The sequence below is a fragment of the Canis lupus genome, chromosome 4, assembly GCF_011100685.1.
Source record: "Canis lupus familiaris isolate Mischka breed German Shepherd chromosome 4, alternate assembly UU_Cfam_GSD_1.0, whole genome shotgun sequence".
In the NCBI taxonomy this organism is placed as follows: Eukaryota; Metazoa; Chordata; class Mammalia; order Carnivora; family Canidae; genus Canis; species Canis lupus.
The window spans coordinates 25,170,698-25,191,478 of NC_049225.1; the positions used below are offsets into that span (position 1 = coordinate 25,170,698).

Below are 20,781 nucleotides of genomic sequence, written 5' to 3' on the forward strand. Positions count from 1 at the left end.
ATTTTTTAGTCTGGGTAATGACTTGAACCAACCAAGCTATTTTTTTTTTTTCTGGAGTGAAACCAAATCTCTCTACATCACAGAACCAAACTGAATCGATTGTGATAAAAGGAGTAATAATAACAATAGCAGAAGACAAAGGGCCTCTCACATAGAATTTTGAACTAAAGTCACATATTGAACAAAAGATATTTAAATTAACTACTGAACAAAGTAAGAGCTCTTCAAAAGAAACAGGGCTTCCTGCCAAGCCCCCTAAAAATGCCCCCAGGCCTCTTACTCATTCACTACCATTATTTCAGTTTATCTAAGGATGCTTTATTTCTTATCTCATTCTCTTCCCACCACCTAGCGGACACATAGTTGGCACTTACTGCCTGTTTATTGAATTGAGCAGAATTGGGCTTCATGAGTTAGAGGCGATTCTCTGAAGAAGAAAATAAAAGAGAAATAGTTTTAGCAGTGAATAGGACCAACAAATCTGAATTTCTGCAGTGGAATAAAGCTTTGAGGTAATAAAATATATTTACTATAAAGTTAGATTACTCTGAAGGGTTGTTTTGAAATAAGTGCTGACCAGAAAAACCTGCTCAGAACTTAGACTCCAACTAGGACCTATTTGTCATTCTTTTTTCTGCCCTTCTTTTTTAAACCCTTTAACAATGGGTCTCTTTTCAGAGGGAATAAAATTTATTTTAAGGTTGGAAAATCAGGAATCTGCTTTATTCTCACAATCATAAAGCATATAGATAAAATATACAGGAAATGAGAGCTTTTAAATTTTGTATTTGTTAATCGTTTCATACCTTGACTTGTTCTAAAAAGAATTTGAGGTCATAAAGAAGGATTTAAGGTAGAGAAGATAAAGGTAAATTTCCTTTATCAGAGAGCCAAAAGGGAATTTGGCCAACCTGCAGTAGATAAGTATGGAGATACCTAAAGAGATCACATAGCTTAGAAGAAATATTTGAGTAATTATATGATTTATTTGAGGTCACATGACCATTATTAGCTAAGCTGGAACTGGAAACCAAGTCACCAGATTCCTGTGTGTGTGCTCTTAACATGTATGTAGCAAAAACATTTGGGTTAACTAGTCAAGTGTTTGGTGACTGGTGCCCCACAGGTTCGAGAAATATTTGTTAAAATTATTACTGACCAGGGGAGCCTGGATAGTTTAGTTAGTTAGGCATTGGACTCTTGACTTCCGCTCTGGTTGATTCTTGGGTTTATATTTTGGGGCCATAATCTCTGGTCATGGGATTGACCTGGGGGCGGGCTCTGTGCTCTGTGCTCGTAGAATCAGCTTGTTCTACCCCCTGCTCACGCTCTGTCCCCCAACCTCTTTAAAATAAATATATAAACTCTTAAAAAAAAAAGATTATTACTGACCTGCTTATTTGCAAGTGTGACCTGTATTAGGAATCATATACTTCTCCATTCTAAGGCTGACCTCCAGGAGTGTGTTTTTCTGCAAGCCATGACAATTCCCGCTAGTTAACAAAGAACATATTGTGAATTAATCCCCTTCTTAATTGTTCTACTCTTTTTATTTGGAAAAGATGGGTGCTAAAAAAGCTGTTACTGTTTAGATAGTGTGGGGAAGGAGGTGGAAAATACATTTCCTGTCGTTTCCTGGTTGATGGCTTAAAAATGTGAAGCTGTGTCTTGGCTCTCCTAGATAGACTTTGCCAGTTGATCATAAATAGAAGATGCCTTTCTGGTCCTGCATATCTTTAGAAACTGGCTTCTTTGGAACTTCTTGAATCGATCCTTCAGTGATGGAACACTGAATTGGAAAGATCTAGAACAGAGGATGACAACCTTTGAATAAATAGGTAGGTTAAGTTACATAATCCTCTCTGCTTTTCCTTGGTGTACAAAGCCTTTCCCAGGGTGACTGGAGCTTTCCTTTCTAGCCTCATTTCTTTTGCTAGACCATACTAGCCTGTTTTTCTTGTCTAGTCCACCATGTGCTCAAATATATCTGAGCCTTTGCCGATTTCCTCCTTTCTGGTTTGCTCTCTGATCCCTCCCTTATCCATCTGGCAACCCCTGCCTTTCCAGGCCCACCTCCTTTCTTCTGTGAAGAGACCATGTAGCATAGACAAAAATGAAAGTTAATCTAGCAGCTGTGTGAAGAGTAAATTAGAAGAAAGAAGTCTGGAGGCAGGAAGGCTAGTTTTAGGAGACAGGGAAAGTACCACAGACCTGAGCTGTGCAATATAGTAGCCACTAGCCACATGTAGCAATTTAAATTAAAATTAATTGAAAGAAGCCAATCTGTAAAGTCTATATCCTGGGTGATTCTGACATATGATATTCTGGGAAAGGTAAAACTGTGGAGACAGTGAAAAATATCCGTGGTTGCCAGGGATTTGGGGACTGGGAGGGATGAATAGCCAGAGCACTGGATTTTTAGCACAGTTCCCTATATGATACCATAATGATGGATACATGTCCTTATGGATTTGTCAAACCCATAGAATGTACCACACCAAGAGTGAACTGTCCTGTAAACTGTGGGTTTTGGGTGATTATGATGTAATCATAATCACCACCATTGGTGGTGGGTTTACTGGTAATAACAAATGTACTTCTCTGGCAGGGGCTGTTATTGAGGGAGGCTGTTGTTGTAGGGAGCAGGGAGTGTTTGGGAAATGTCTATATCTTCCCCTCAGTTTTGCTATGAACCTAAAATGCTGTAAAAGAAAAATAAAATCTTAATTTAGAAAATTAAGATTAATTAAAATTAAATAAGTAATAATTCAGTTCTTCAGTTGCACTAGCCATATCCAAGTGCTCAATAGCCACACGTGACTCATGCCTACTGTATTGGGTAAGACAGTTTAAATAGAACATTTCTATCATAAAAGAAAGTTCATATTGGACAGCATTGCTAAAAATCAATTCCTCAAGTGAAATGACATTCATTCTACATAGTCATGCTTTATGCATTGTGCCTTAAAAATGGGATCATTTATTTACTGTACCTAACTTAATTCTGGACTGAATGTACTAAAGATTGGAGTGATTGTGGATATTATCACCATAAGTATGAATGTAGCTTAGAATAGTGAGTCAAATTTAGTGCCTATCATTTAAATACTTAAAAATAGCTTCTGAATAAGTAGTCTTTGAGTGTTTTTTTTTTTTATTTTAAGATTTTATTTATTTATTTGAGAGAAGGGGGAGGGACAAAGGGAGAGGGAGAAGCGGACTCCCTGCTGAGCAGGAAACCCAATATTGCTTTGGGGCTCCATTCCAGACCCTGGAGATCATGACCCGAGTCCAAGGCAGATGCTTAACTGAGTGATCCATCCAGTTGCCCACCCTTGAGTATATTTTTATTATCTATTTTTTTCCCCCATCTACCCCTAGCCTCAAAAAAGGAGACATAAAATAATTACATAAAATTCATTCTTTAGTAAGTATCTCCACCAGGGTCAGAAGATTGGCTCTTTGCAAAAATGTTTTTAAGGATTTGGTTGGGTGTACTCATGATTGTTTTATTTTTTGATGATAAATCTTTGCCATATATCAACCTTCTAGCATTGCTGCCTTCGAAGACCTTTCATTGAATTGATCTAGGAGTCATTTCTGATTTTTGTCCCCTCGGTCTACTCCCCATCCCTTGCTCCTCCCAGTCTAAGAGAACATCCTATTACCTCTTACTCCAAAAGAATGAATTCCCCATTTCCACTTTCATGTCTTAAGTCTCTGCCCTCTCTCCCCTGGATGACTGCAATAGCCTCCTTACTGGTCACCCTGCTTCCCCTTGCCTGCTAAGCTCACTTTGCAGTAGAACGGGCCAAATGACTTCTGAAAAACAAAATCAGATCATTTCAATCTCCTGTTTAGCACTCCTGCTTTTTACTGTATTTAGAAAGGATTCCACACATCTTAACCTGGCCCAAAAGGCTCTCTGTGATCTGGCCCTTGCCTTCTTATCCAACCTTATCACCATACCTCCCTTCACTGAGCTTTAGCCACTCTGGCCTCCTTCAGCTTCCTTGAATATACTCAGCTTTCCCTGCCATAGGGTCTTTTTCTTTTTTCTTCCTCTGGAGTGTTTTTTCCTGGCTCTTCCATGAATGGTTTCTTCTCAGCTTCATTCTCAACTCCAGTATTACTTCCTCAGAGAAGCCTTCTTTAGCCACTCTTTTTGAAGTAGGCTCCTTTTACTCCTACCCCATACTCTTCATGGCGTCATTCTTAACCATTATCTGGGATGATTTTGTTGATTTATTTATTTACTTGTATATTCTCTATCTACTACTAGAATATAAGTTCCATGAGGGCAGGATACTCAGGCTGTACCCTCAGTACCTAGAACAGTGCCTGGCTTATGTAGTTGTACTCAATAAATGTTTAATAATGCTAAATAACTGAATGTTTTCTAAAGGAGATATAAGAAGAAGAACTCTCTCCTCTTCTTCCCTTGCTCTGTCTCTGTCCTTGTCTCTTTCTCTGTGTGTGTAAAATAAATCTCCATGTGTCTAAATGTGAATATCCTTCTAAGCCCTTGATACTAGTATGAACTAGTGACTTTATTGTTGAACTTCATTTTTTTACTTCATGGAATCATGGCCCACAGCTTTTTGAATGGTTGATTTTAGTTGGAAAATATAGTGAACAATACATCTGGAAATACTCTGTCATGTTTTGATCTGAAAAACTCTAGAGAACCAGCTGCTGATTTGAAAGGCTTTTATTATGATACAGACAGTCTATTGTCTACGAAAGCACTGGCTATTACACAGTGGTATATGTGTTTTGCTTTTTTCTGAGCTATTAACTTGAGAGAAAACACTTGTATTCATTAACTTATGCATGACTTGTATTCCCTGAGAATAATTTATTGTATTATTTTCTTTAGCTGATTTACTGTGTGCACTTAGGGATTTTTCTTACTCGTTTTTCTTCTTTAAACTCAATCAAGAGTTAAATGGTTAAATAGTAGGGCTGAGATACTTTCCATTTTAGGCTTTAAAAAGTTTCACTGATTTCTATATTAAACTGTGGTTTATATTTACGATTTAGCACTTTTACATAGCTTTACTTTATATTTATATTTATATTGAATTTCATCATTTAGTATATTCAAGTTTACCTCTTTTAGAGTACTTTAGAATATGTCATATAACTATAATGAAAGAAAAATTGACATCCAAGCCCTCCATAGGAATAATCTTGAAGAAAGTGAGTGTATCTTTTGTGGTATAATAAATACATGTGCACATATATACAATCTGGTTAGTGTGACTTTTAGTATTTTGATATAGTTTTATGTTTTTAGCTATTACTATTTGGAAGATTTATATGAAATGACATAATTACCATAGTTGTTAGGTAAGAAATAATTACATCTAAATAGCCCAGAGTAACATTTTAATGTAACCTTTTTTTTTTTTTAGATTTTATTTATTTATTTGAGAGAGAGAGAGAGGGACAGAGCGTGAGCAATGGGGAGGAGGCAGAGGGAGAGGGAGAAGCACATTACCCGCTGAGCAGAGACACTGACATGGGGCTCTATCCCAGGACCCTGAGATCATGAGCTGAGCCAAAGGCAGATGCTTTACTGACTGAGCTACCCAGGTGCCCCTTAATATTACTTCTTAAATTGTAAAATTGTATATTCACATTTTGGAAAATTAGGAAATTCTGTATCTGTATATCCTATTTTCTAAGTATCATTATAACCACTGTTAACATTTTGTTTTGTATTCTTTCAGTGTTTTACTTCATGCATATGGGTTTTTTCAGTTTGTTGTAATCATGGTGTATTTATTATTTTTATTCCTTTTAAATGAAATGTAATGGCATAAACATTTTCTTGTAGTGTTGAGTCCTTATAACTATTGTTGTAATGGCCCTATAGTACACTATCTAAAGATATATCTTAATTCCATTAACTGTTCCTCATGGTTGGATTAGTTATTTAAAAAATATTTTAGCTTTTATAACTAACATGATAGTGAATATTTTTGTGAATATTGTTATTACCACATTTGGTATGATTACTTCAGGGTATATTCTCATTAGAGGAATTCCTAGATAGGACATTTTTTATATTTCCTAATTTATACTAGCAAATGCTTTTCCAAAGAGAGTTTGCCAGTTTACATTGCCACCAGAAGGGTATAAAACTATTCCATTGTAGAATTCAGCATTATATATATATTTTTTAAAGTTGTTCTATAATTAGGGGAAAATCATGTTGTTTTAGTTTGAATTTACTTGATGACTGGTGAAATTGTGTATTTTCATATGTTTGGTTCCTAGTTTCAGTGTCATAATTGCTTCATATTTTTTTCAGTTCCAGTAACATCTGTTTTTTTTTTTTCCCCTGTATGGACATTTTAGCCTACTTACCTTGACTCATGTACTTCATGCATTGTTATAGAGATTTAGGGTTGCCTGGTTGGCTCAGTCTGTTGAATATGTGACTCTTGATCTTGGGGTTGTGAGTTTGAGCCCCACATTGGGTGTAGAGATTACTTAAAAATAAAATATTTTAAAAAAAAGACAGAGATAGCAGTTTGTCAGCTAAACATATACATATAAATCTCAGTGATAAGGGGTTGAGTGTCTGCCTTTGGCTCAGGTCGTGATCCTGGGGTCCTGGGATCGAGTTCCGCCTTAGGCTTTCTGCAGGAAGCCTGCTTCTCCCTCTGCCTATGTCTCTGCTTCTCTCTCTGTATCTCTCATGAATAAATAAATACAATCTTATAAAAACCCCTCAGTGATGAATTTGTCTCTTTTTCTTTTACTATGCTCAGTGGGCCTTCAAATGAATTACTCTGAAGAAAGGGTAATACATTATGTTTGTACTCCATATTGTTATCCAAGTTTATTGTGGAAGCATATATGGGAACAATCTTGATAATTTCAAAAATCCAGAGATTTTCTTTGAATTCAGAAACTCCAATGATAGATTATATATAAAGCATAGGTCTGAAATATGTTGAAGTAATAGTTTTTAAAAGTCTGAGAATTTATTACTAAATTGTGAATCTTTTTCTCCTATAGGTTGGAAAAGAGACTGTTCAAACCACCGAAGATCAGATTTTGAAGAGAGATATGCCACCAGCATTTATTAAGTGAGTGATTAAAACATTTTTCTCTTGCTAAACAAAATAATCCTCTTATTAGGAAAGAAAATGAACTGATTCCAGGAGCAACCTTTTTTTGTAATATAAAAGTGCTTACAATTGTAATTTCAACTTTTGATCTTTTAACACTCTGGTTTCCTACTGTTGGTTGTATTCATTGCTGTTAGGCATTTTTGACATAATAATTTTTAATAAAAATACGACTTCTGAATTTCATTGTCTGGAATGGAAAGGATTCAGAAACATTCTGACCTTAGCAGGCATGAATCAGACTTATATGCTAAACACCTTTGCTTGGAGATAAGGGAATAAAGTAGATACAAACTTTAAAAAATTAATTTCAGTGTATTTCAGTAGCATTTTAAATTGAAGTTATACTTATATGTCACCCAAACTCCTACAAGTAATTTGCAGGTGTTTTGCCTATCCTGAATAAAACCAGAGATAATGACTTTTCATTAGTTAAAACTTGTATCAAGTTTTTGATTACATGGTCTTTGTTCAGTGGCTTTGTTCTATGACAGTCAGTCCTTGTAAAAGCTGATGCATATGACCAAAAAAAAAAAAAAAAAAAAAGAAAGAAAGTAGAACCTCTACAAGAGTAAGATAAGCCTATTCAGTTGCAAAAAGAAGGGCAAAGGATTTGATTAGGTGCTTCAAAAGAGAGGAAATCCAAATGGCCAAGAAATTATGCCCAGGTTCTGTATCTCATTAGTCATGAGAGCAGTGCAAATTATTCTATTATAACCCCTAAATTAATCTGATTTATAACTGATAATATCAGTTGTTGATAAGGATGTGGAGCAATTTTAACTGTTATACACTGCTATTAGGAATTGGTGCACTTTGGAAAACAGTTTGGTGTTTGTAAAGTAGAAGACAGGCAATTCTTAGAAAAACTTATGTTCATGTACACTGGGATCTATATATGAAAATATTGGTATCAACATTGTTCATGATGACCCTACTGATATATTTATAGTAGAATGGATGAAAGCAATGATGGTATAGCCATAAATGGGAATACTAATCAGGAATGAAAAGGATTTAGAATTTTTACTTCAAAATGGTTAATCTTATGTTATTTAAATTTCACCTTAATTGAAAAATGAATGAATCTCAAAAATAATTGAGAGAAATGAATGATAGATATGTAGGTAGTCCCATTTATTTAAAGTCTGTAAAGGGATCCCTGGGTGGTGCAGCGGTTTGGCGCCTGCCTTTGGCCCAGAGCGCGATCCTGGAGACCCGGGATCGAATCCCATGTCGGGCTCCCGGTGCATGGAGCCTCTGCTTGTGTCTCTGCCTCTCTCTCTCTCTTTCTCTGTGTGTGTGACTATCATTAAAAAAAAAAAAAAAAGTTCATTAAAGTCTGAAAACATGTAGAAATAAACAATGTTGTTTAGAGATGCCTACTTATGTGGTTAAAAAATAAAGATAAGTAAGGAAATCATGATTGCAAAAGTCAGGGTAGTGGTACCTCTGGGAGGAAGGAAGGGGGTTGTAGCCAGGGAGAGGCACACAGGGGCTTCTAAAATGGTAATAATGTAAAAACAAATACACAAGTAAATAAAATGGTAATATAACTCTTGATATAAGTATTGAGTTACATGGGTGGTTGTTTTATAATTATTCATTATGTTATACATATGTTTTATACAATTTTCTGTATGTATGTTACATACACAATTTTAAATAGAGAAGTATTCCTTTATTTTTTATCCTCCTTATGTTCTATTTTCATTGAACAGATGCAAAACTTCACCCATATTGATGTCTCCTTATTTCTAACTTACTTGAGTGGGTGCTTCTACATAATGGTGTTTCTGTTAATACTGCAAAATGTTCATGTGTTAGGAAGTAAGGGGCCAGAAGCATCTGTTTTCTGTAGAGCTTGTTTTGTGGGAGTATCGTGTCTGACTTGCCTTCATTAGACTTGGTAACCTCCAAGGTTTCTCCCAGCTCTAAACCATATGAGCCTACTTTGGTTTTTTTTTTTTTTTTTTTTTAAGATTTTTAAAATTTATTTATTCATGAAAGACACACACAGAAAGAGGCAGAGACACAGGCAGAGGGAGAAGCAGGCTCCATGCAAGGAGCCCGAAGTGGGACTTGATCCCGGGACTCCAGGATCACACCCTGGGCCAAAGACAGGCGCTAAACCGTTGAGTCACTCAGGGATTCCCAAGCCTACTTTGTTTATGTGCCATTCCATCACCATGATAATATTAAGAGGAGTCCTATGCTGTCAGTTAAACACTATAGTTAAACATATTTATGCTACATTAAAAACACAGCTGTAGCTATTATCCTGTTTGCCCCTCAACCTCTGGAAGGTACACAGTGTGGTAAGATAATGTACAAGGGGTTTCAACATCAGGTAGGTGGGTATTCGAACTACATGACCCTGTAGAAAGTTCCTTTCAACCCTCACATTCAAGTCTATGAATATCGTTTGACTGATAAATGAATTTCTTCAGGGAACTCATTTCTGCTCATTCCCAGAGATATATCCTTGAAGTATGCTATATGCTCTGACAGGCTTTCTTGGGGACTTAGAAAAATTAAGGAGTGTGGCTTAGTCATGATAATATTTTCAAAAAAGTAGGTAACTTTAAAACAAAATAAAACTTCATTGATTTTCTTGGTGGTAATAGGACACCAATCCCTTTCTCTGGGAATTGGATATTTATTCATTTATTGGTAATTGGTAATTTAAAGAAAAAGGTTTGAGCATTTATCTTGCCTTTCCAGAGACTGAAAAATTAAAAATAGAACTACCATATGATCCAGCAATTCCATTTTTGTGTATTTACCCAAAGGACACAAAATCATTATCTCTAAAAGATATCTGTACTCCCATGTGCATTACATTACTTAAAATAGCCAAGACATGGAAATGACCTGTCCGTCTGAGAATGAATAAAGAAAATGTGGTATGTTTGTATGTGTGTGTGTATATATATTTGGATGTGTATATATATGTATTTACATACACAGGAATTTTGGGGAAGTGAATGAAGGTGGTCAAAAGGTACAGACTTCAGTTATAAGATAAATAAATCCTGGAGATGTAATATACAGTGTAGTAACTATAGTTCATGATACTGTATTGTATATTTGAAAGTTGCTAAGGGTGGGGGCACCTGGGTAGCTCAGTGATTGAGTGTCTTTGGCTCAGGTCATGATCCCAGGGTCCAGGATCGAGTCCTGCATCAGGCTCCTTGCAGAGAGTCTGTTTCTCCCTCTCCCTATGTCTCTGCCTCTCTCTTTGTGTCTCTCATGAATAAATAAAAATCTTAAAAAAAAAAAAAGTCGCTAAGGAAATCGATGTTAAAAGTTGTCATCCCCCGCACCCCCCCTCCAAAATTGTAGCTATCTTGCCTTCCTTGTACAGACTTTATCTCAGGGTAGTCTAATAACCCTAGTTGGTGAGGGGAATTCCAACCAACAAATGTGGAATTAATGACAGAATTAGAAGGTCATAATTATCCAATTTTAATTATGCATAATAAAATTATGCAATTTTAAACAGTGGATTTGTGTAAGGATCATCAATAGGTGAGACCATTCGAACCGGGGAAAAACCCTGGTCTTCATGGGGAATCAGGAAAAGACACCATGTTATGATCAACTGAATAATTTACTGAACAATGTTTAAAAGGTAACATGACTTAATATATTATTTGAAAATGGGGGGGAGGGTGCACCTGCGTGGCTCAGCTGGTTAAGCATCTGCTTTTGGCTCAGGTCATGATCCCAGTGTGATAGAGCCCCTGTCAGGCTCCTTGCTCACTGGGGGGGGGGGGGAGGGGGGGGGAGTCTGCTTCTCCCTCTCCTTCAGCGTGCTACTCTCCCTGCTGGTATTCTCTCTCTCAAATAAATAAATAAAATCTTAAAAAAAAAAAAAAGGAAAATAGGATAGAGTACACATAACATGGTTGTGATTGTCAAACAAATTTGGGGGGGGAGGGGAAGCAAATATTCCACAATTTAAAACATGGCTCTTCATGCTTTTCTTTAGAGTGCAAAATGAAGCAGAAAATAACTTTAGTAGATGCTTTGACTTGAGGGGGAGGGGACAGAGAGGGAAACAGATGGAAGCAATTAATGACATCCTTGGAACTGTTGAGTAGGACATTCTTTTGGGCTGTTTGGTTGATGTTTGGAGGTTTCCAGGGCATGACAGAGCTTCCTCTGTCACCCACTTTTACAAGGACTTCTGAATAGTGTCTGCTTAGGTAACACTAAAGAATAAAATGTATTTTAAAAATGTATTCTTAGATGAATTTCTACTCCTAGAATGTTAGAATGTCAGAACTAGAGAAAACAGAACACTTCTGGTCTGTAGACAGATTTATACTAAAGCAATCTGATATATGTTTAGAGATTATTCAGGGAAAGATATATTTTCAGGATTTTTGACATTTTTAGGATTTGAGGGTTGTCAGAATCAAGTCAGTCTATTTGAGGGACTGGTGGTCATTAAGGACATGTTGATATATTGGAGAATGGGTTTAATATCAATTAAAAATTATATATTTGAGTTATAATGTTCAGTTTGCGACTTCAAATGCTTGGGCAATTCCTTATTGTAAAAGTGAGAACTTTTTAATATAGAGCAAAATTTGCATTGTTACAGAAAACCTTTCTCTTGGGTGGAACAAAAGTTATCTGATCTTTAACCGCCCTATGAGATAGAGTTTACAATTTACTAATTTTACCCCAGATTGTAATAGCCACACTGTTGCACAGGAGGTGTAGGGTTACATGCTGATTGCCACAGAAACTGTCTCAATCTTCATAAACTTCAGGAGTGTAACGGTCATGCTGTACTGTTATAATTTTGGTTAGATTTGCATAATATTGGTTAGGTTTTCTTGGTAGGAAATAGTTTGTTCTTTTAGAGACTGTCAGCAGAAGAGTATTTTGCATTATTGTCAATCATTATCAGGCAGCAGCAGCAGTAATATTTATGTGTAATTGATTGATAAATGGGCTAGACACACTAGTTGGTTAATTAAGTATTTATTGATTACCTTCTACTATGTCTAGCACACTAAGTGCTACATAGAATGGCAGTTCTTACCAGTGTAGTATGAATGACCACTTGTAAGATGTATTATAAGTTATTTATTAGTAGTAATAACATGCCAAAATTTGCAAATGCTTTTTTAAAGTAAATTGAGCATATTCAAAATCACATGTATAACATCCCTCTCATTTCCACTTACTAGGTAATTGTTTTTTTTTTCTTTAGTCTTTATTGAGGTATAATATATTCACTTCCTTTATATTATGCTTTTTTTTTTTAGTAGAATTGATAATAATGGAATTATAGCTGTTATGCCTGGAAATTGTGCATAATCCCAGATATACCCATGGGGGGGGTGTCTTACATGTGGGTTTTATTCCTCTGTGTATCATGATGGAACAAATTTCTGCTGTAGAGAAATTTTTAAAAAATGCTTTAAGAAGGGGGTGCCTGGCTGGCTCAGTTGGTAGAGCATGCAACTCTTGATCTCAGGGTTGTGAGTTTGAGCCCCATGTTAGGTATAGAGATTGCTTAAAAAAAAATTTTTTTTTTAGACTAAGAAAATGCTTTAAGAATTTTTAAAGAGGGATCCCTGGGTGGCGCAGCGGTTTGGCGCCTGCCTTTGGCCCAGGGCGCGATCCTGGAGACCTGGGATCGAATCCCACATTGGGCTCCCGGTGCATGGAGCCTGCTTCTCCCTCTGCCTGTGTCTCTGCCTCTCTCTCTCTCTCACTGTGTGCCTATCATAAATAAATTTAAAAAAAATTATTAAAAAAAAAAAAAAGAATTTTTAAAGAGCTGTAATGTTGAGGGACACCTGGATAACACAGTCAGTTAAGTGTCTGACTCTTGGTTTTGGCTAGGTCTGATCTCAGGGTTGTAAGATTGAGCTTGATGTCAGGCTTGTGCTTAGTGAGGAGTCTACTTGCGTTTCTCTCTCCCTCTGCCCTCCCTCCCCCCTCCCCCCTTGTGCAGGCACACTCTCTCTCTCTGAAATAAATAAGAGCTGTAATGCAGACTGACATTCACTGTGTAATAGGTATTCAGAGGGGCACCTGGGTGGTTCAGTGGGTTAAGCGTATGCCTTCAGCTCAGATCATGATCCCAGGGTGCTGTGATTGAGACCCCATGGGGCTCCCTGCTCCCCAGGGGGGCTTCCTTCTCCCTCTCCCTTTGCCACTACCCCCCTGCTTGTGCTCCTGCGCGCACCTGCTCTCTCTCTCTCCTCCCTGTCAAATAAATAAATAAAATCCTTTTTTAAAAAATAGGAATTCAGAGAAAGTGCTATCATTGTAGGTAGGAATAGTAGAAAGAGGCTGCAAGTAGGACGTGGGACTTGGGAAGATAGATGTGGGGGAAAGGGAAAAACTCCAGGTGGAATGAACTATAGGAAACATGGGGCCTCTGAGGAGAGGGATGGTCGTGTTAGGAGTGGTAGGATCTAAGCCAAGGTAAGTTCTGCTAGGTGATAAAGGCCTTTGGAAGCAGGCAGAGGAATTTGGAGTTGGGCAGCAGAGAAGCTTTGCAGCTTTTGAGCAGTAAGATGACAAGCTGAAAGTGATTTTTCGTAATTCATAGCCAAATACTGGATGAAGAATAGGTGCTAGTGAAGGAGAGTGAACTATATGAACCTATCAGATTCATTTTCTGTCAGTGTTGATTTATTTCAGATGGATTCCTTACAGGTAAAAAATGTTTATGGCAAACTATTTTATTTGCCTTGGAAAAATTGCTGTTGTAGTGTACAATGGCATTTCATTATTATTTCTGCAGTGGAGTGGAAATGAAGAGGAAGACAGTTTTTGGACCCTATCCAAGGGTGTTCAGTATCTGAATGTCACTTGTGTCACTTGGGAGGTGGTCTTGTGGTATGAACTCCTTAAAAAGGGCATCAGTGGCTTTGTCTGTTGGCAGGCAAATGATAGTTTCATTTCGAACTGCAAACTGTTGCCACTTTCTGTTCAGTGCTGTTATGAACAATCTGCTTGAAATCATCAAAACTTGGGTTGATTCACCAGCTTGTATTATTTTTGAAACATATTGTAATGTCTAGGCCTGTTGAATAAAAGAATGTTCCTAAAACACTATGTGAAAGGGTTTATATACTATTAACAATCTGCATGATTAGCATTAATCATATTTCCTAGAAAATTGCCTTCTTTTAACTCTTAAACTTCATTAGTCAAGCCCAATTGCACTAATATTTGTACAATTTTACCTTGATTGATGTTCATGTACTACAGGGAAGTTTGAAAAGAGTTGATACATGCTTAATGCTAAATTTAGATCTCTTTAGACCTAAAGTAGTAGTGTCCTATTTTTGGATCACCAGCCCTTATATTTGGCTTTTTCTTTGCTTATGATCTTGACCACTCAAAATCATCTGTGGTGAGATTTATATTTTTAAACACTCTTTTCAGTCAAAGAGCCCAGAATATCTCCTTTTATAATTAATTCTTTGATCATACCCTTCAATGCACTTTGCTTATCTGGTGTGATTCTAATGTTTTATATTTTAACTTGAGTTTTTTGTGATCCTTTCCATTGCTATTTAAGAAAAGATTTTTGTTTCAACATAGATGGCCAAGGTTCTGTGAGACAATTATTCACATCTGCTGGCTGACTTGCTGCATTTTTGACCTAGAGCAAACACTCAAACTTTAAATAGTTCACCTTTGAACTTGCTACATTAAACATAATTGGGAACTACTGTTTTTCACAGACTTTCTCAAACAAAAATGATTTATATTTTAAGTCTTCTCAGTAATAAACTCTGAGTCACTATTACTAATTTGCAGAGGAGTTCTCAACAATTTGGTAGGGATTTGATCCTAGGTTTACTTTGTATACTCTTTATGATTAAGAAATAAACAAAACTTTAAACGTGTAATACTTTGGTTTCTATTTCTACAGAGTAATCCAAATCATATGATTGAAAGGAACTCAAGGGACCAAGGGAACACACATTTATCAAGTGCATATTATTGGGCCAAGTACTTACATATTTTCATTTTCTGAGAACATCAGCGTCACGGTATTGATAAATTAATTCTACAGGTAAAAAACTCACCCAAGGTCGACTCTGTTTGTATGTGGCAGGACATGTTTCCTGTTGGTAGTCTCATGACTTCCAAGTCCATGTTCATAATTCATAGCCAAATACTGGATAACTTCTGAGTCCATGTACTTTCCACAATCTGACCTTCTATGAAGGTCAGACTTCTGGGTCCTTGTTCTTTTTTTTTTTTTTTTTTTTTTAAGATTTTATTTATTTATTCATAGAGACAGAGAGAGAGAGAGGCAGAGACACAGGCAGAGGGAGAAGCAGGCTCCATGCAGGGAGTCCAATGTGGGACTCGATCCCAGGTCTCCAGGATCACACCCTGGGCTGAAGGCGGCGCCAAATCACTGAGCCACCTGGGCTGCCCCATGTTCTTTCCACAATCTGACCTTCCATGAAGTCATATAGTCCATCCTTTTCTCTCAGGCAGTGCTAATTTTATACCATTCTTCGAGGATAACAATTTATACTTTTCCTAAGCATTTCCCACCGAAGGGATATTACGGATGTAATTTGTAATGTATGGCAGTGTCTTATAACCCTTAAACTGTAAAGAAGTTAAAGTTGTAACATTTCAATGTTAAAAGGAATCCTTGAGATTATTTACTCCAACTGCTTTATTTTATAGAGGAATGGAGGTCATTGGGCACGTCCACCTTACTGCCTCAAACAGAAACACTATAAATAATTAGACACAAATATTCCCTTAACTATTATCTTTACTGTTCCTGTATAGGTCAAGTCCCAAATCAAGAAATTCTCAAGATTAAAATTTTCCCCTCATCTGTTTAAAATCTTTATTCTTCTTTCCTTACTACAGCGAAAGAACCTTACAAAAATAGCTCCATTTCTTGAATATTTTTGGTGAACTGGGTACTTTGAGTTGTATTCTTTGATTCACCTCATCTTGCAGTTGAGGAAGCTAAGACCCAGAGAAGCTCAGGAACTTGTTGCCAAGTCTTCCAGTACGTCAGTGACAGAGGCAGGATTCAAACCCTGCACTAACTCCCAGGCTGTTCTCATTCCAGTATGCCAAGACTCCCTTCTCTCTTCATTATGAGAACTTTTTATAACATAATAGTTACTGTGAGGCTTAAATGAGTGAGATAATATATGTGCAAAGGCTTAAATGAATGAGAAAATGTATGTGCAAGTACCTGGGGGGAGCGGAAGGGGAAGACTTTTGGTGATTATTAGCTTCCTTCCTTAGCTTCTCAGTCTTTTTTTCTCAGTCCTCTTCTTCAAATAAAGTCAGTTTCTTTTTAAACTTTTCTCAGATAGAATTTTCCCTTAATTTAATGTCTCCTATGGTAAGGTCTTTAAAAAAACTGAACAAAACATGATTGCTTGTTTTTATTTAAAGCTCTTTCTGTATCTATTTAGATGATAATGCAGTTTTTATCACATATAAGATAGACTCTGGTCTACTACATGAATGTAGATTTTCTACTGGTTAGCCATTTTTGCATTTCTAGAATTAATGCCACTTGGTTGTGATTTTAAAAAGAAAATACAGTCCTAAATTCAGTTTGCTAATGTTTTAAAAAGAATATCGCTTCTTTGTTCATGAGGTATCTTGATATATAATTTTCTTGTTCTGTTCTGTTTTTTTTTTTTTTTTTTTTTTTTTAAGATTTTATTTATTCATGAGAGACACACAGAGAGAGGCAGAGACACAGGCAGAGAAAGTAGGCTCCCTGCAGGGAGCCCAATGTGGGACTCCATCTCAGGACCAGGATCATTCCCTGAGCCAAAGGCAGATGCTCAACCACTGAGCCACCCAGGTGTCTCTTTTGTTCTGTTCCTCCCAAGTTCTGGTGTCAAGGTTACTTTAACTTCATAAAATAAGATCCTTTTCTAGTTTTTGAAACAGTTTATAAAATAAACTGTTTTTTGAAAGTTTAGCCAAACTTGCATATAAAACTGGGTCTGGTGTCTTTTGGAAGAAGAAATTTGAGTACTCATTCAGTGTCCTTTTTTTTTCTTTTTTTTTTTTCCTGTTGTTTAATCTAATTCTGGTCTTATGTTCATTTTGAGTCAACTTTGCTAATCTGATACTTTTCTAAGAAGTTATCTATTCATCTAAGGTCACAGATTTATTAGTATGAAGTTCATAGTAACTTCTTCTTCTTCTGTTACATTTCTAGTTATATCACCTTTTTTGTTAAGCATTATTTATTTCTGCCTTTTTTATCACTCTTTTAGAGATTTATGTTTTATTATTTTCCCTCAATGGTCTGTTTCATTAAATTATTCTCTCATATTTATTATTTACTTTAAGTTTATTATTTATTATTAAGTTTATTATGTTTAATTGAAGTAGAGTTGACACACAATGTTATATTAGTTTCAAGTGTACAGCGTAAGAGATTTGACAAGTTTATATGTTGTGCTGTGTTCACAATATAGCTACTATCTGTCACCATACAACACCATTGACTATATTTCCTGTGCTATACCTTTCATTCTCATGACTTATTCCTTATTAAGTTTATTTACATACTTTGTTTTCAACATTTCAGTATTTATGTTCAATCTTTCTTGTTTTTAATTAAGTATATTTTGAGCTCTTAATTTTGTTCTAAGCTCTACTATAAGTTTGGAAGCAGCTATAGGTATATGTTTTGTTACTATTCAGTGTATTTAAACTAAAGAAAAGGACAAAAACAGTTTCCCATTTCTCTCACCCTGGACCCTGACCCCTAGCAACCAATAATCTCTTCTCTGTACCTATGTGTTTGGTTGGTTGGTCATCCATCCATCCATCCATCCATCCATCCATCCATCCACCCATTTATTTGATTGGTTGATTTCACATATAAGAGAGATGATCAGAAAAAAAAAAAAAGAGAGAGAGATGATATGGTATATGTCTTTCTCTGTCTAACTTATTTCACTTATTACCCTAGGGCTCTTGAGGTCCATCCATGTTACAAATAGCAAGATTTCATTCTCTTTTTATGGCCAAATAATATTTAGTTGTATATACATGTATATATACATATACACCACAGTTTCTTTATCCATTTATCCATCAATAAACACTTAAGATGTTTTCATATATTGTCTATTGTAATAAGTAATGCTGCAGTGAACATAGGAATGTGTATATCTTTTCAAGTTAGTGTTTTCAGTTTCTTTGGATAAATACCCAGAAGCAGAATTGCTGGATCATACAATAGTCTATTTTTAATTTTTTGAGAATTCTTCATAGTTTTCCACAGTGGCTATACCAATTTATATTCCCACCAATAGTGCACTAGAGTTCTCTCTTCTCCATATCCTCGCCAACACTTGTTATTTCTAGTCCTTTTTTTTTTTTTTTATGATAGTCATCACAGAGAGAGAGAGAGAGACAGAGACAGAGACATAGGCAGAGGGAGAAGCAGGCTCCATGCACCGGGAGCCCGACGTGGGACTCGATCCCGGGTCTCCAGGATCGCGCCCTGGGCCAAAGGCAGGTGCTAAACCGCTGCGCCACCCAGGGATCCCCATTTTCTAGTCCTTTTGATAATAGCCATTCTGATTGGTGTAGGTGATATCTCATTGTGGTTTTAATTTGCATTTTCCTGGTAATTAGTGATATTAGCACATCTTTTCATGTGCCTGTTGGCCATTTATATGTCTTTTTATGGGAAAAATGCCCATTCATATTTTCTGCTTATTTTTAAATTGTATTTTTTTGTTGTTGTTGTTTTTGAGTTGTAAGGTACTCTTTATATATTTTGGATATTAGCCCCTTATTAGGTATATGATTTAAAAATATTTTCTCCTCTTTAGTAGTTTGCCTTTTCATTTTGTTGATGGCTTCCTTTGCTGTGCAGAAGATTTTTAGTATGATGTAGTCCTACTTATTTTTGCTTTTGTGCTTTTGTTTTTGTTGTTAGAAAAATCGTCTCCAGGACCTGTGTCAAGGAGCTTATCACATGTTGTCTTCTAGGATTTTCATGGTTTCAGGGTTTATATTTAAATTTGTAATTCATTTTGAGTTAATTTTTGTGAGTGATGAAAGATAGGGGCCCAGTTTCGGGGCACCTGGCTGGCTCAGTCAGTTAAGCATCCGATTCTTGATTTCAGCTCAGGTCTTGATCTTGAGGTTGTGAGTTTGAGGCCTGTTTTGGGCTCTGCACAGGGCATGGCACCTACTTAAAAAAAAAAAAAAAGATAGAGGTCCAGTTTTATTTTTTTTCATGTAGTTGTCCAGTTTTACCAACACCATTTATTGAAGAGACTGTCCTTTCATTATTGTATATTCTTCACATCTTTGCCATTAATTAATTGACCATACATATGTGAGTTTATTCTAGGCTCTCTTTCAGTTCCATTGATTTATGTGTCTGTTTTAAAGCCGATACCAATACCATGATATTTTAATTACTTTAGCTTTGAAACATAGTTTGAAGTCAGGGGGTATGATGCCTCCAACTTTGTTCTTCTTTCTCAGGACTGTTTTGTCTATTTGGGATCTTTTTTGGTTACATACGAATTTTAGGATTGTTCTATTTCTGTGAAAAATGCCACTGAAATTTTGAGAGGGATTGTGCTGAATCTGTATATTGCTTTGTGTAGAATGGACATTTTAAAGATAGTAATTCTAATTCATGAGTATGGAATACCTTTCTGTTTATTTGTGTCTCAATTTATTTCATTAATGTCTTGTTGTTTTCAATATATAGGTCTTTCATATCCTTGGTTAAATTTATTCCTAAGTATATTATTCTTTTTGGTGGGATTGTAAATGGAATTGTGAATTTTCCAGCTATAGGAACTTTAATAGTTGTAATTTTGGTTGTGAATTCCTCTAACAATATTTTAAAAATTTCAAGATTCTTTTTACTATCTTCTTATTGTTCTATTTCTAATTAATTGTGTTATGCCTATAACATGATTGTTATAATATCAATTCTTGGAAATTCTTTTGTGATGTAATATATGGTCAGTTTTGGTAAGTGTGCTATATGTGTTTGAAAAGAAAGTATATTCTCTTTTGCTTGGGTTAAGGTTTTCTTTGCATCAGTTAGGTCAACATATAAATATTATTATTTTAAGATTTTATTTTTAAGTAATCTCTACACCCAATATGGGACAAACAACCCTGAGATCAAGAGTTGTATGGTCTACTGAGTCAGCAAGGAGCCCCTAAATATTATTGATCAAACTTTTTATTGCCATACTATTTTGTCTGTTTGAAGTATCACTTTATGATGAGGTATGTTGAAATCTCCTGTAATAATTGTAGGCTTGTCAGTTTTCTCATAATTGTCAGCTTTAGCTTTATATATTTCAAAGCAGTATTATTAGTGATAAGTGGTTACAAGGTTATGGTTCTTCTGGGTCCTAAATTCTGTCAATTATTTTGTTATTTATTACCCTTTTAAAAAACATTTATTTACTCCGAGAGAGAGAGAGTGTGTGTTCATGTGCACTAACAAGGGGAGGGGCAAAGGAAGAAGGAGAGAGAGAATCTCTAGCAGATTCCTGGCTGAGCGTGGAACCCTGTGTGTCCCTATCCCACGACCCTGGGATTATGACCTGAACCAAAATCAAGGGTCAGACATGCAACTGACTGA

General features: G+C 36.0%; 1 protein-coding gene and 1 long non-coding RNA gene across 5 annotated transcripts in view; one reads left to right on the forward strand and one right to left on the reverse strand.

Annotated features, from left to right (window-relative positions):
• The window catches only part of VCL (vinculin), a 114,944-nt gene that overhangs the window by 33,336 nt on the left and 60,827 nt on the right, over positions 1 to 20,781 (forward strand). For all 4 annotated transcript variants that reach the window (XM_038534409.1, XM_038534411.1, XM_038534410.1 and 1 more), the window contains exon 2: positions 7,033 to 7,103. In XM_038534409.1, the coding sequence (XP_038390337.1) occupies positions 7,033 to 7,103 (71 nt within the window). The remainder of the gene's footprint in view (positions 1 to 7,032; positions 7,104 to 20,781) is intronic.
• LOC111095490 lies at positions 312 to 1,792 on the reverse strand. The gene is made up of 3 exons (XR_005357969.1): positions 1,621 to 1,792; positions 1,393 to 1,493; positions 312 to 427 (listed from the first exon to the last, which is right to left on the reverse strand). It is a non-coding gene; the product is annotated as an uncharacterized LOC111095490 (long non-coding RNA).